General features: G+C 46.8%; 1 protein-coding gene across 3 annotated transcripts in view; it reads left to right on the top strand.

Annotated features, from left to right (window-relative positions):
• Window positions 1-11,370, top strand: part of DEAF1 (DEAF1 transcription factor) — a 21,938-nt gene that overhangs the window by 6,874 nt on the left and 3,694 nt on the right. For 2 of the 3 annotated variants that reach the window (XM_035900092.1, XM_035900090.1), the window contains 2 exons: window positions 3,351-3,601; window positions 10,814-10,879. In XM_035900092.1, the coding sequence (XP_035755985.1) occupies window positions 3,351-3,601; window positions 10,814-10,879 (317 nt within the window). Of the gene's footprint in view, window positions 1-3,350; window positions 3,602-10,813; window positions 10,880-11,112; window positions 11,363-11,370 lie in introns of those variants that run through there. The other variant, XM_035900091.1, reaches the window with a different exon arrangement.

Raw genomic sequence — 11,370 nt, 5'->3', positions numbered from 1 at the left:
GCATGAAATCTTATTGGTTTTAAGTCTTAGTCAGATCTCGGTATTACTAATTAAACATTGATTTTTTTTTTTTCCACCAGTGAATACTTTCTCTTGACTGATATACCTATGCCAAAATGAGGAATCGGAAGTCATTCCAGCTAGATAAGTCATCAAATGCCATGCTGAGATAAATATTGTGCTGGAAATGTGGCAGTGGGAAAGGCTCTTCTGCAAACAGCTACTGATAAAAGACGGGTTTCTCTCTTGCTCATATCCAAGTGCAAATAGTTTTGCGCTGGTCATGTGCAAATTGATTGAAATTACTATTTTAATTAAGGGCTGTTAAGTGTAAAATGCCCATTTACCTGCATGGTGAACTTGCAATGCTGTGGCTCAGGAAAGGTCGCACATCGAACGCACAGTGACCTGCAGGACCGTGCGTGGGTTTTGAGACTTGTTCTCTCACGCCAAATCTGTGCTGAATTCTTGCAGCTTATGCTGCTTGCGTGAAAAACTACCAGCTAGGACTTGAAAAGGGTTAAAGTGTAGATACATTTAAATTAATTGCTGTCCTGGAAGATACTCGGTGTGCAGTGCAGTCTTTGCGAGAGGTCTTGTTTGTCTGAGATGCTTTACTAAGGAGAGCTTTGCTGTGCACGGAACTGCAGGAATTGCAGCCCAGGGCGGGAAGGTGCGTTGGCCTGTTGCTGTTCAGGACAGTATTTGCACAGCTGGAATTTTTAGGACAGTATTTACAGTTGAATTTTAAGGACCATTTGAAGTGTAGTCAAGAAGATTTTTTTTTTTCCTGAATGGGGGGATCTGCTGTTCTGTGTTTTTAACTAGGTTGGGCAGTTTGCTATCCTGTGTCCCTGCCCTTCAGTGAGAGAGGTTTGAGGCTTGTTTCTGCCTTTTTACGGAGCCACCTTAGGCAGACCGGCGTGCCAATACCTGTAATGACATCCAAAATGGATTACCATGGGAGACGGATAATAAAGTAAATGAGAATGAAGTGCTTTGCAGACACTTCAGCCTCTATGTTTTGTTCAAGAACTTCTCACTTAGTAAATGTTTAACTCTGGCTTCAAGGCAAAGAGTCTGGCTCCAGTAATGGCCCATTTTAATGAAACCAGTACCCCGTGCAGGGCACTCCCTTGTAATGCTGCGATGCCCAAGGACTTTGCCCCACGTTATCTTCGGTAGCATCAGCAGTGCTGGAGCTGGGAGGCAAGCTGCCTGGCGGAGGGGGCCCTAGAGGAGTTAAGAGTAATGCTTCTAAAAGCAGAGCAGCCACTGGTGGGACACAAACAGGATTTAAATGGCTCAGCGCTTCTGAAGTTGTATTCCTGGCTGTGCTCAGCGTTTCTCTGAGGGCCACAGCATCCATCAGTTGGAAAGGTCCTGCATGTTTTATAGGAACGTGTCACTCACTATTTAAAAATCTAGGAAGCTTAATTGGCTTTTGGTGCCTGGAATACTAACAGCTCTTCCCTTGACAATGCAGAACTTTCCAGGAAGGAGTGTGGTTTCCCAGCTTCCAGTACTTCCTGCTTTTTCTGTGTGCTGACTGGTTCTGAAACGCTTACCTAAAGACGTGAGGAAAAATCTTGAAATAGACTATTAGTAGATTTTGGGGTAATAAGACTGCACAGCCCCAAAGTTGGTGGTGCCCTCTTTTTTTCTAGTAACCAATGTAGTGAGGAATTTAGAGGTCAGCTGTTGGCAGATGTGGATGTCTTGGACTTAATTTTATGGCAGATGGTGAGTATTTATTACAAGAGTTAGAGTTCAATTTTGGAAAAGTAAGGCCAGTAAAGACAGATAACATTTGTTCCTGGAAATGTTTCCGGAGGTGCACTCACGCTGTGTATTGTGGGGTTCCTGGATCTAGATTTAATTTCCTCACACTGTGGTCTCCCCGTGTACAGAAAAGCCTAGTGTTATGAAAAGGAGATGTTGTAGTGACACCGTAACTGCTGGCTTTTTGAAACGTTTGCAAAGGTAAAGCTGAGACATTGTTGGTTTTCTAAGACTTGAATTTTCTCACCCAGGCTTTGGGAAAGGGAGGACTGTGGAGCCCTGATAACTGAGGGGGTTGGAGGTGAAGTGTGGTTAAGTCACCAGCATAGGAGTTCGGCTTCGTTCTGGTGGCTTCCTACAAACCACAGTTACTGTTGAGATTATGGTTAGGATATGAAAAAATAAAAGGCTGCAACACCTCAATAATTGTTTGATTTGTTTGGGTTTTTTTTTTCTTCTGTTAATGTCCCTTGGAGTACGTTCAGAAATATTGCTGGGCCTCTGTGTGTTTAGTTTCATAGCTGTGGCATTCTACTTTATACAGGAGTGGAGAGTCGCAGTTAGAATTCTGGAGGGAAGGGCCATAGACAAGCAATTTCCTTCTTGAAAACTGTCCAACACAGTCAATGTAAAGCAAATGCCAGGAGGTGTTAGTGTCTGAGCTAAAACTTCCATCTGGACTGCATGCATTCACTCTCACCTTTGGGATTAGGAGAGGTTTCAGAGCTGCAATGAGCGTGGCTGTTCAGAATACCCAGGATACTGGAAACAGGTACATACAGCTGTGAATACCTTGTATTAAAACTTTTGGTGGGTCAGTGCAGTGTGTGCATTTTTATGCCCATAGTTTGTTTTGCGGGCAGGATGCAGGATGAAGGGATCCAAAGAAATTACAAGTGTTGTGGGGTTTTGGTTTTTTTCCAAAGGGCTTCCCAACTGGTGGTTTTTGGAAAGTGCATGTTTGTAACACATGTGATTTGGAGGTGATGATAACTGTCTTGGTTTTATTCCAGTCTTGGGCCAGGGTTATGGTTAAGATCGGAATTCAGGAAGTGTAGGGGAGCGTGGTGTGGATCCGTGCCTGGTTTTTGTAGTGTTGCAACCTGAAAATTGACATCTATGTGGTGACATCAGGCTATTTCAGAAAACTCGAGACATTTTGGGTCACTGAATGGCTTACTACAACCTTACTTAGTGATAGTTAAGGGAAACATTAGGTGGAACATGGTGATGGTGGTGGCGGAGGAGGCCCTGGGAATGCTGCTGTCCCTGCTTGATTGTGCTTCTGCAGCAGTGCTGAAGGTGTCAGAGCCCACAGTAGGACTGGGAGTACCCATTCTGCTGTCCTCGGGGTTTGAGAGTGCCCTGAGGGCTTGTTCTGCACAGACGGGTTCTGTGCGCTCTGGGTCACAGGAGGTAGGACTGTTTAGCAAAAATGTAGCCAGATTGGAATTTTTTGCAGACCATATTTTTAAAAAAAGCAACAAAACAACACAACAAAGAACACCCCCACCCCCTCCTTTATGGAAATGCAATGGCCTAATTCTCTGTATTTTCTTTATACTCAGTGTTAACCTCGCTCCCTGCCCTGGCGGTGCCCCCCACGACCCCCACCAAAGCCATATCCCCTTCGGTGGTGAATGGTCTGGAAGTGACGGAGCAGCGGAGCTGGCTGTACTTGGAAGAGATGGTCAATTCATTGCTCAACACCGCCCAGCAGCTGAAGACTCTCATTGAACAGGCCAAACAGGCCAGCTCCTCCTTCCGCGAGGCTGCTGTCACGCAAGCAAAAATCCAAGCTGATGTGGAGAGGAAAGAGGTAATTATTCCGGAGGGGGTGAGAAGACTCAGCCGAGGATGTCTTGTTGGCTGAGTGATGAACAGAGTAGAGCCTCCCTGGTTGGCACTGGCTGCAGCAGCGGTAGCCCTTAGAAATTGTTTCTCAGTGTCTTGAGAGCAGTATTACCAAGATAAATCTTTCTGAGTGACTCGTATCATGGGGAAGGGAATAGAGTGCTCTGGGATTCCAAGAGCTGTGGGTAGCAGGCTGGTAACATGAGCTGTTTGGTGTTACGAGTCCTGAGCTGTCCCATCAGCCATCCTTACATTTATGAGACGTGGGCACTGAATCCTGGCATAGGAGAGATGGTGAGTGTTCAGCCATGTGGTGGCCGCTTTCTTTATGTCAGTGAGCGGGGCTATCAGAGAGGCTTTCGATGGCCCGAAGAGGCAGAGGGATTAAAAGAACACCAAGCTGTAGAGTTTGTGGGGAAGATACGCGGTAAAATTTGGAGGTGTCTTGCTGAGCGTTGTGCAACCAAAGCTGATCTCGCATGAGTCCTGTGGGAAGGCCGGCTGGCATTACAGGAGTATTGGCTGCTACCCAGTGGCCCTTCTCTCCTCCGTGAGGGATTAGCTACAAGGACTGCCCTGTTCTCCCTGCTTTTCTTCTCTTTAATTGATGCACGGTAGGGACCCTGGATTCTTCTTAACACCAGCTCATGCATGCACCCTGAATCTGGCTCTGTGCACTGCTGAATGCGTTCCCCTTCTCCCCCAGATCCACAGCTGCTGGTGTGGACTCGAGGGAGAGAGGTGGGGGGCAACGGACTGTGAATCTGGTGTCGTTGTCAGTAGCCGATGACCTCCCTTCCTGTACACCACCCTGCCTGCTGTTGCCATCGGCGTTATTTCTAACGTCAGCTTTCCACTGAATTCATAGGCACGAGAGTGCAGCAAGAGACCTTGAAGAAATGTGTGTGGGAAGACTTTGCTGAGAACTGAGAACCCCTATGACAGTCCTTGCAGCGTCTTTGATATTCTTTGCCACGTTGTCGCTGCTAAACTCTCCTGTACGCTGCATCCTTGATGTGCAGGTGTGTGATACGTTGAGAGTCTAATTCTTCCCTGCCTTCCGCCTGGGCAGAATGGGTGTTTGTGCTGCTGTCCAGGTTTGGGCCGTCTGCTGCTAAAAAGCCATGTAGAGCGCGGGATACTGAAAAATTAGAAGCTTTGACACAGTTCAGAGATGAACATCTGACTTTGTTTAACTTCGCTCTCTGCTCTTTTTCCAGTTTATGTGCTGTTTTCCCTTCTGTTTATCCTGACAGTGGTTTCTGGAATGCTTGTTCAGAGCCCATTCCCTGCACCCCCTGATCCAAATCCAACTCGCATCAGTGTACTTCTGCTTTCTTCTTCCCCCAGGAACGGGAGTTAAAATCACTCCCGTGTATTGAGTGAAGTGCCGACTTTACGAGGCAAGGACAAGCACATGTTTGTTTCCGAGGAAGCCCCTTTCCCAGTAACTACTGAATGCCCCGCTATACAACTTGTGTGTCTCACCATTCTTACTGTGTAGGGGGTACCTCAACAGTTTCGTGTTTTGATAAAAACACTTGCTCATGGTGGGATCTTTTTAATATCCCAATACCAATTCTCAAGCTTGCCTTGCGGCTGCGTGCTAGCTTCTGGAGCCAGCTGGATGACACTGCAAGTAGCTATTTCTGAATTCCTTCTAGTGGATTTGGAAAAAACCTCTGGGTTTCGGGGTAGAGGGCTGGCATTGGAAGTAATGACAGTAAATGTCAAATAATTGGCTGTCTGCTCTTGTGTTGGTCAGAGGTGCTTTTCTGATTTCATGAATGTTTCTCGGCTTTGTCACGCAAGGCTCTTTCCCACCCTGAGTATGTGTGTGGTCAAACTGCTTTTTTTGACAGTTAAGGTACATGAGAGGGGGATAGAGGTGTCTTCCTACCTGGGTGGTTGTTGGGTTTTGTTGGACCGATTTAATACAAAGGCAGTAGGTGCTTTATCATCGCTTTGTGTTTGTTACACTGACAGAACTTCCAAGGGCTAACAAACGGGGAATCTTCTCACCACCTGCTCTGTTTGCATGAGTGGAGGCGGTGAATGCAGCAGTGTGGGTGCTTCTCTGTAGGAGAGCCACCAGTTTGCAGGGTTTCTGTGCAGCAGAGTGTTCCTAGGTATTTAGAAGTGAAAAGATTGTGACATTTTATCAGAGCTGCAGAGCAAAGGTACAACAGATTAAATTGTAATAGAGCTGTAGACTCAGCTCTTCCGGGAAGAGTGACTTCATAGGTAGCAGGATGAAAGAAATCTGTTAGGAGCAGGCTGGTTCCCAACTGGATACACAAACTTCATTGCCGTGACTGTAAATAACGCGGCGCAGAGCTATTCCCCCTCCGTGCAGTGTACCGGCTCTTGAGGATGTTGAGTTCAAGCACTTTTGATCTTGTGACTGTCCGTATCCCTGACCATTTCCCTCTGTCATCCGATGGCCTCTGCCTTCTGACGGAAGAGCAAGACAGCGCTGCCCTTCAGAGCAATTCTGAAGGGGCCCCAAGTTTAAGCAGAGTAGAGAAGAAGCGGTGAAAAGAGCAAACACGTACGAAAACTTGTGTGCTAGTTTTGTTTCAGTCTTCCTAGAGAGGAATAAATTAAGCGTTAAGAGTTTTTAATCACAGCTTATATGCTTTGTTGTATATTGCAACTCATTTACTATATTGTGTTTCGCTTACTATTTAATGAGGTTTGGAGTTCATTAAATATCACAAGTGGTCCAGTCTGCTTCCATATAGCACCAGTTTGGTTGACTTGGCTTTAAATACCAGAAGTTGTAGCCTGTGCTGAGCAGTGGGAAGGGCTTGTGGGGCTTGCAGAGCTCTGAAGTGTGAAAGGCAGGCTTTTGCTCCGAGTTATCTTTGAGAAGGGAAAGCGTTTGTGCTGCCTGAATACTTATGTTCTTACCTGCGAAGTCAAAGAGCAGACACCACTGTTTCATTCTGGTCACGCTTGCTAATGATACTATCCAGGACTATTCAAAGGAATCCTAGGAATACATTAATCCCCTTGTTTATATCATTCGGAAGGTGGACATGGCAACATCGGAGAGGAACTGTGGCAGGAAGGGGATCTGCTAAATGTAGCGAGGGAAAACCGTAAACAATTTTAAGTGCAGCATAAATTAGAAGCGGCTACAGTCACGTTTCTTCCTTAAGATGGCACGTCTAACCTGAACGTCGCAGGAGGGCTGGGTCCCTACTTGCAGTTCCAAACGCATGGCGATACCTCAATACAGCGTCCTCAGAAGCAACGGGAGGCTGAATGTTTGGGTGTCAGTGGAATGTAAATACCTGTCTTTGTGGGCAATTATAGAAAATACGGGAAAATACACTTGCCTTCTGCTCTTCTCCCATGTCTGACATGAGGGGTTTGTCACTCGGCCTCCTTACGGTACGATTACAGCCGTGTAACGCCCTGTGTCAGCGTCTGGTGACGTCCTGAGCTGTTCTGAAGAAACTGTCGGTCAGATTCCAAGTGCCGGAGCTAAAGGCTTCACCAGCAGAGTTTTTCTTGCACGTAATTTTGCAATTTGGAAGTCCTTGCACGCACTCCGTTGCTGTCTTTGTCCTTTTTATTTTCTGTACATTTGTTTAAGGATTGTGGTTTGCTGGGAGGATCTCTTCCCAGTTTTGTTCCTGTCTTTGCCACAAGTTATTTAGCTGCTCTCAGGTAAGTCCTTGGCCTCTCTGAGCCTCAGAGCCTGCTCTTTAAAATAAGGGTAATGCTTCCTTCGCAGGGGGCTTGCACACCAGTTTGCAACTGGTAGGACCTCTGGGTAAAAGGCTGTGTAAAAAAGCCTCGACCTTCTCAGTCCTAGAAATAAGGAAACCCCAAATCTGCAATTTCCGCATTTATGAAAATACCTCTTTTGCAATGATTTCTTTTGAAACAAAATCGTTCTAGAGTCTAAGAAAGTGGTTAAAAACGCCCTTCCTGTTGTGAATCCTGCGGTATCTCATGTGCCTGTTGATGATGAGAACTCCGTAATTAATAAGCAGAGCCGCACGGAGTTCGTCCCAGACACGAAGCTGACTGTTTAAGAGACACGGATGGCCGTAAGCCTTGGGCTTTCCGTGTGTAACCAAGAGGCGCGCGCGGAGCTGGCGCGGAGCTGGTGCTCAGCCCGTGCACGGCTTTACGCTGGCAGACACCAAATGTAAGTTGCATTTATGCTGCCCAGAAGTCGTGGGGAATGACATTCTGAAAGTAAAGCAAACCATAAACTCCCCAGCTCAGAGTTTATATGAAGTGCCTCGTGCTTATTGCAAAATATGAAAATACCAAATATTCGTAAGCTTTCTCTGAATCGTGGCGTTTTGCGTGGGACTCATTAAATACATTAAACACAACCGCTCTGTCAGAACTTCATGCGGCCATGAAGAGGAAGTTCTCCACTGCCGTTATTAATTAGCTCATGGCTGAGTGTATCTGATCCCTTGGTTGCTATCTGGATGTTGGGTTTACTGCATTTTTGGGACGGAGGAAGAGAGTGAGGGGGGCAGCAAAGGCTCAGTGTCTCTTACAGGAGGTATCTGCCGACTGGCAGGACTGGCCCCAAAGGGAGGATTAAAGGCAGCGCTGTACACAGAGGTCGGTGCGCTTCGGCAGTGTAATTTTTTTGAGTGTGCATTAAGCCATCATTTGTACCAGATAAACTTTAGGAGGGGGAGAATACGTGAACTCACCAAATTCTGTGCCAGAAAACATTGCTGGAAGATAATAAAGATACACAGGAAATGTGTTAAACAGTTTTTCTATCTAAATTCAATAGAATGGGTGTTGAAATCTGACCAGTGTCAGATTGAAACAGCCCTCTTGTAATGCAGCGATGCCTTCGGAGCCCAGCCCATTTGCGAACAAGGTGGAAGATTATATCAGCTAACAGCTGGACTGTCTGAATTCTTTTTTAGAAAGATTAAAACAATTCGGGGCTAGAGAGTATGAAATTAACCTAAAAAGGGTCGGGCATGTAAGAAATGTAGCTCTAGTAAGCAAATAATCGTTTGTGTACTCTAAAGCAGCAGGGAAAACAGCTGAGAATTGGAGGTTATCGGTTTTCTGGAGCCACTTTTTTGAGAGCTCTGATGTGTCTGGCTTGATCCTCTCTCTTACCACACCTTTTCCTTTTGCGTAGTTTCTGAATGGCTTGAATTCTTCACACCACGGGCTGTGCAGAGCCAGAGGACTCTCTGCGCAAGCAGATACAAGGGAGCCAGAAGGGGGTTAAACGTGTGGTTTCCATCAGCAGGTTTTAGGGGCAGAGCAGAGGTGGAGGAGCTGCTGTGGCTCAGGCAAGGACAGAGGTGGCTGGACGTTTCCTGATGTCTGTCTCGTTGGCAGTCTCCCTGGAGAACAGGATTAGCCACAGCTGGCAGAGGATGAACTGGAGTCTGCTGGTGGGAAGGGTTTGAATTCTGGAGCTGCGGCACTTCCACAGAACTGGAATTCAGCGTGTTCAGCCCTGGCACCATCTCTGCATGGGCTGTTGCGGAGGGGACGATACTAGCTGGGATTGTGCGTGCTAAGGTTTTCAAGCCGGGTTGAAATGCCAGCTCACTGCATGCTTTGCTATCTGTATTTCCATTTTCTTCACTAAAAAGGAGTTTAGAAACTTTACAGAGTTTTCCTAGGCCACTACTCTTAACATGGGTCATTTGTCCTTCGCTTAACGACAGAAAAACTCGTTTTAACTTTTCCTGAAGAATCCAGGGTTTCCTGCCAGCCCTGTGTGCAGAGGCTGCGGCACGAAGCGTTGAGTCCCAGCTTCTCCCCGGCCGGTGCTCACCGACGCTAATGATTCTCTCAAGAATCAAGGTCGTTTTCTTCCCGAGACACAGCAGGATTGATTCTTAGGCCAGAGGCCACATCCCAAGCTTGCCGCTGTATTCCCCATCTCCACATCAATGCTTACGGCTTGGACACCATTTTGGTTTTCAAACTAGTAATTTGGAAATTTCCATCCAGGCGATGCACGCTGCCTGTGCAGTACTGGAAGCAGCGGGGATGCTGCACGCGTGTCCTGTCTTGCTGATCAGCCTGGTCTTGCCTACGTGTCAGACAATGGCAGAACCTGGTCACACCCCTTCCAGCGCACAGCAAGAGGTTTCCCTGCCGCCTCCTCCATCTCCCTAGTTTTTAAATTTGAATTTGTGTCACGGTAATATAGAGGTTTCGAAGGTTACGATTTCACAGGAGAATAAATACTGTGATGTCAGGTCATAGAAACACTTGTCAATTAAGCCTTTAATCTCCTTATATGTTGGGTCATAGTTGCTCCTGGCTAAACCTGCTTCCCTGAAGGTGGGGGTTCACATTTTTTCTTACTTTTTAACTGTTCCGGTAAATTTAAATTGGGGCTAGCACATAATCAAATCAGGATCAGTTTTGAATTCCCTTGGTGAAGGACTCCTGTCTCTCAGCAGCGTTGGCTGCTGAGCACGGCGGGGCAATCACTGGAGCAGCACCTGGTTGGACTTGAACTCGTTTAGAGTAAATCTGCAGCATGCCCAAAGCTTGCTCTACAAGTCGCCTCCAGAGGACTTATTTAATTCGGAAACTGTTTGAAAGCCCTTCTATGCTTTTATTAAAAGGAAGAATAATGGTGATGGCCGATTCTGTTTCTGAAGTCCTGAGTGTGTTAATTTTGTCTTTTTTTTCCCCCTAATCCATTCTTTTGGGCTATGCCATCCCTTCAGACTCTTTTGCCTGTTTGTTAGTGGATCAGGAGCACTGGACTTGACCCAAAATTTGGCCCAAGAAGATGGCACTTGGCCCTATTACCTTGGCATTTTCATTGTGTTTCCTTTGCTGACTTCTTAGGTTCTCATGTGCATGGGGTGGAGTTCCCTTGTGGCAATTACGCCACCCGTTTTAAGAAGTGCTCGGCTGGGTGCAGTGGGGAGAGTGGGGCTTGAGTAAACGCTGTGCTTAACCGGCAGTTTGTCACCTCCGGCTGTTTTCTCACAGGCTTCTTCACCTGCCTCCGCGTAAGGGCACAGCATCCCTCTCTTAGAAGGGAGGAGTGAGCTTCCCCTCTGTCCCTTGCAACTGCAGTTTTGGGCTTGCCAGAAGCAAGCTCGGTGTCAGGGCCTTCCACACAGAGCACTCTTTTCAACCCTTGCATCATGCTCCGTCTGTGAAATGACGTCTGATGTATTTTTCCTTGCAGCAATATCAGAACCAGTTATTCCAACAGACAGAAGATGTGGATGGGAAAACAGAAATCATCATCAAGGTAAGCTGGGGGGGGGTGTCTCATATTTTATGAAACGTCTTTTGTTCTTTGCCTTTTTCCATTTAAAGATGCAGAGGTTTTGGTCCTTGCTTCCAAAGTCGTGTATTCTGTACCCTTGCCTTCTGGCAGAGATCTGAGCTTTCTCTAGCGGGACTAACGCTTTGTTTGAGCAGAGCGTGTCCCCTTCCCCAAGCCCTCCAGGTTTTCACAATCCTTTATCGTCATCTGAACAGGTGAATCCATCTCGCTCACCTTTGAGTAATGGCATTGCAGCTCTGACCGATGGCTGGCGCTGAGGTGGGGGAGGAAGGAAACTCCCTTCCTTTTCATCCTGTGAGCTGCACGATTCCCTCTGGCTTTCGGAATGGGATACGAGTTGAGTTAGTTCAGGGCCTGTGATTTAAGCCCTCGTGGCTGTACATGTTTCTCAGTAGTCTTTCTAAGATCTCCAGGTACAAGTGCACACGCTGTATATTTTTGACATCTTCCCA

This window comes from Egretta garzetta, unplaced genomic scaffold (assembly GCF_000687185.1).
Source record: "Egretta garzetta isolate BGI_Z169 unplaced genomic scaffold, ASM68718v1 scaffold658, whole genome shotgun sequence".
NCBI lineage: Eukaryota > Metazoa > Chordata > Aves > Pelecaniformes > Ardeidae > Egretta > Egretta garzetta.
This window is presented reverse-complemented; position numbering and strand designations above follow the sequence as displayed.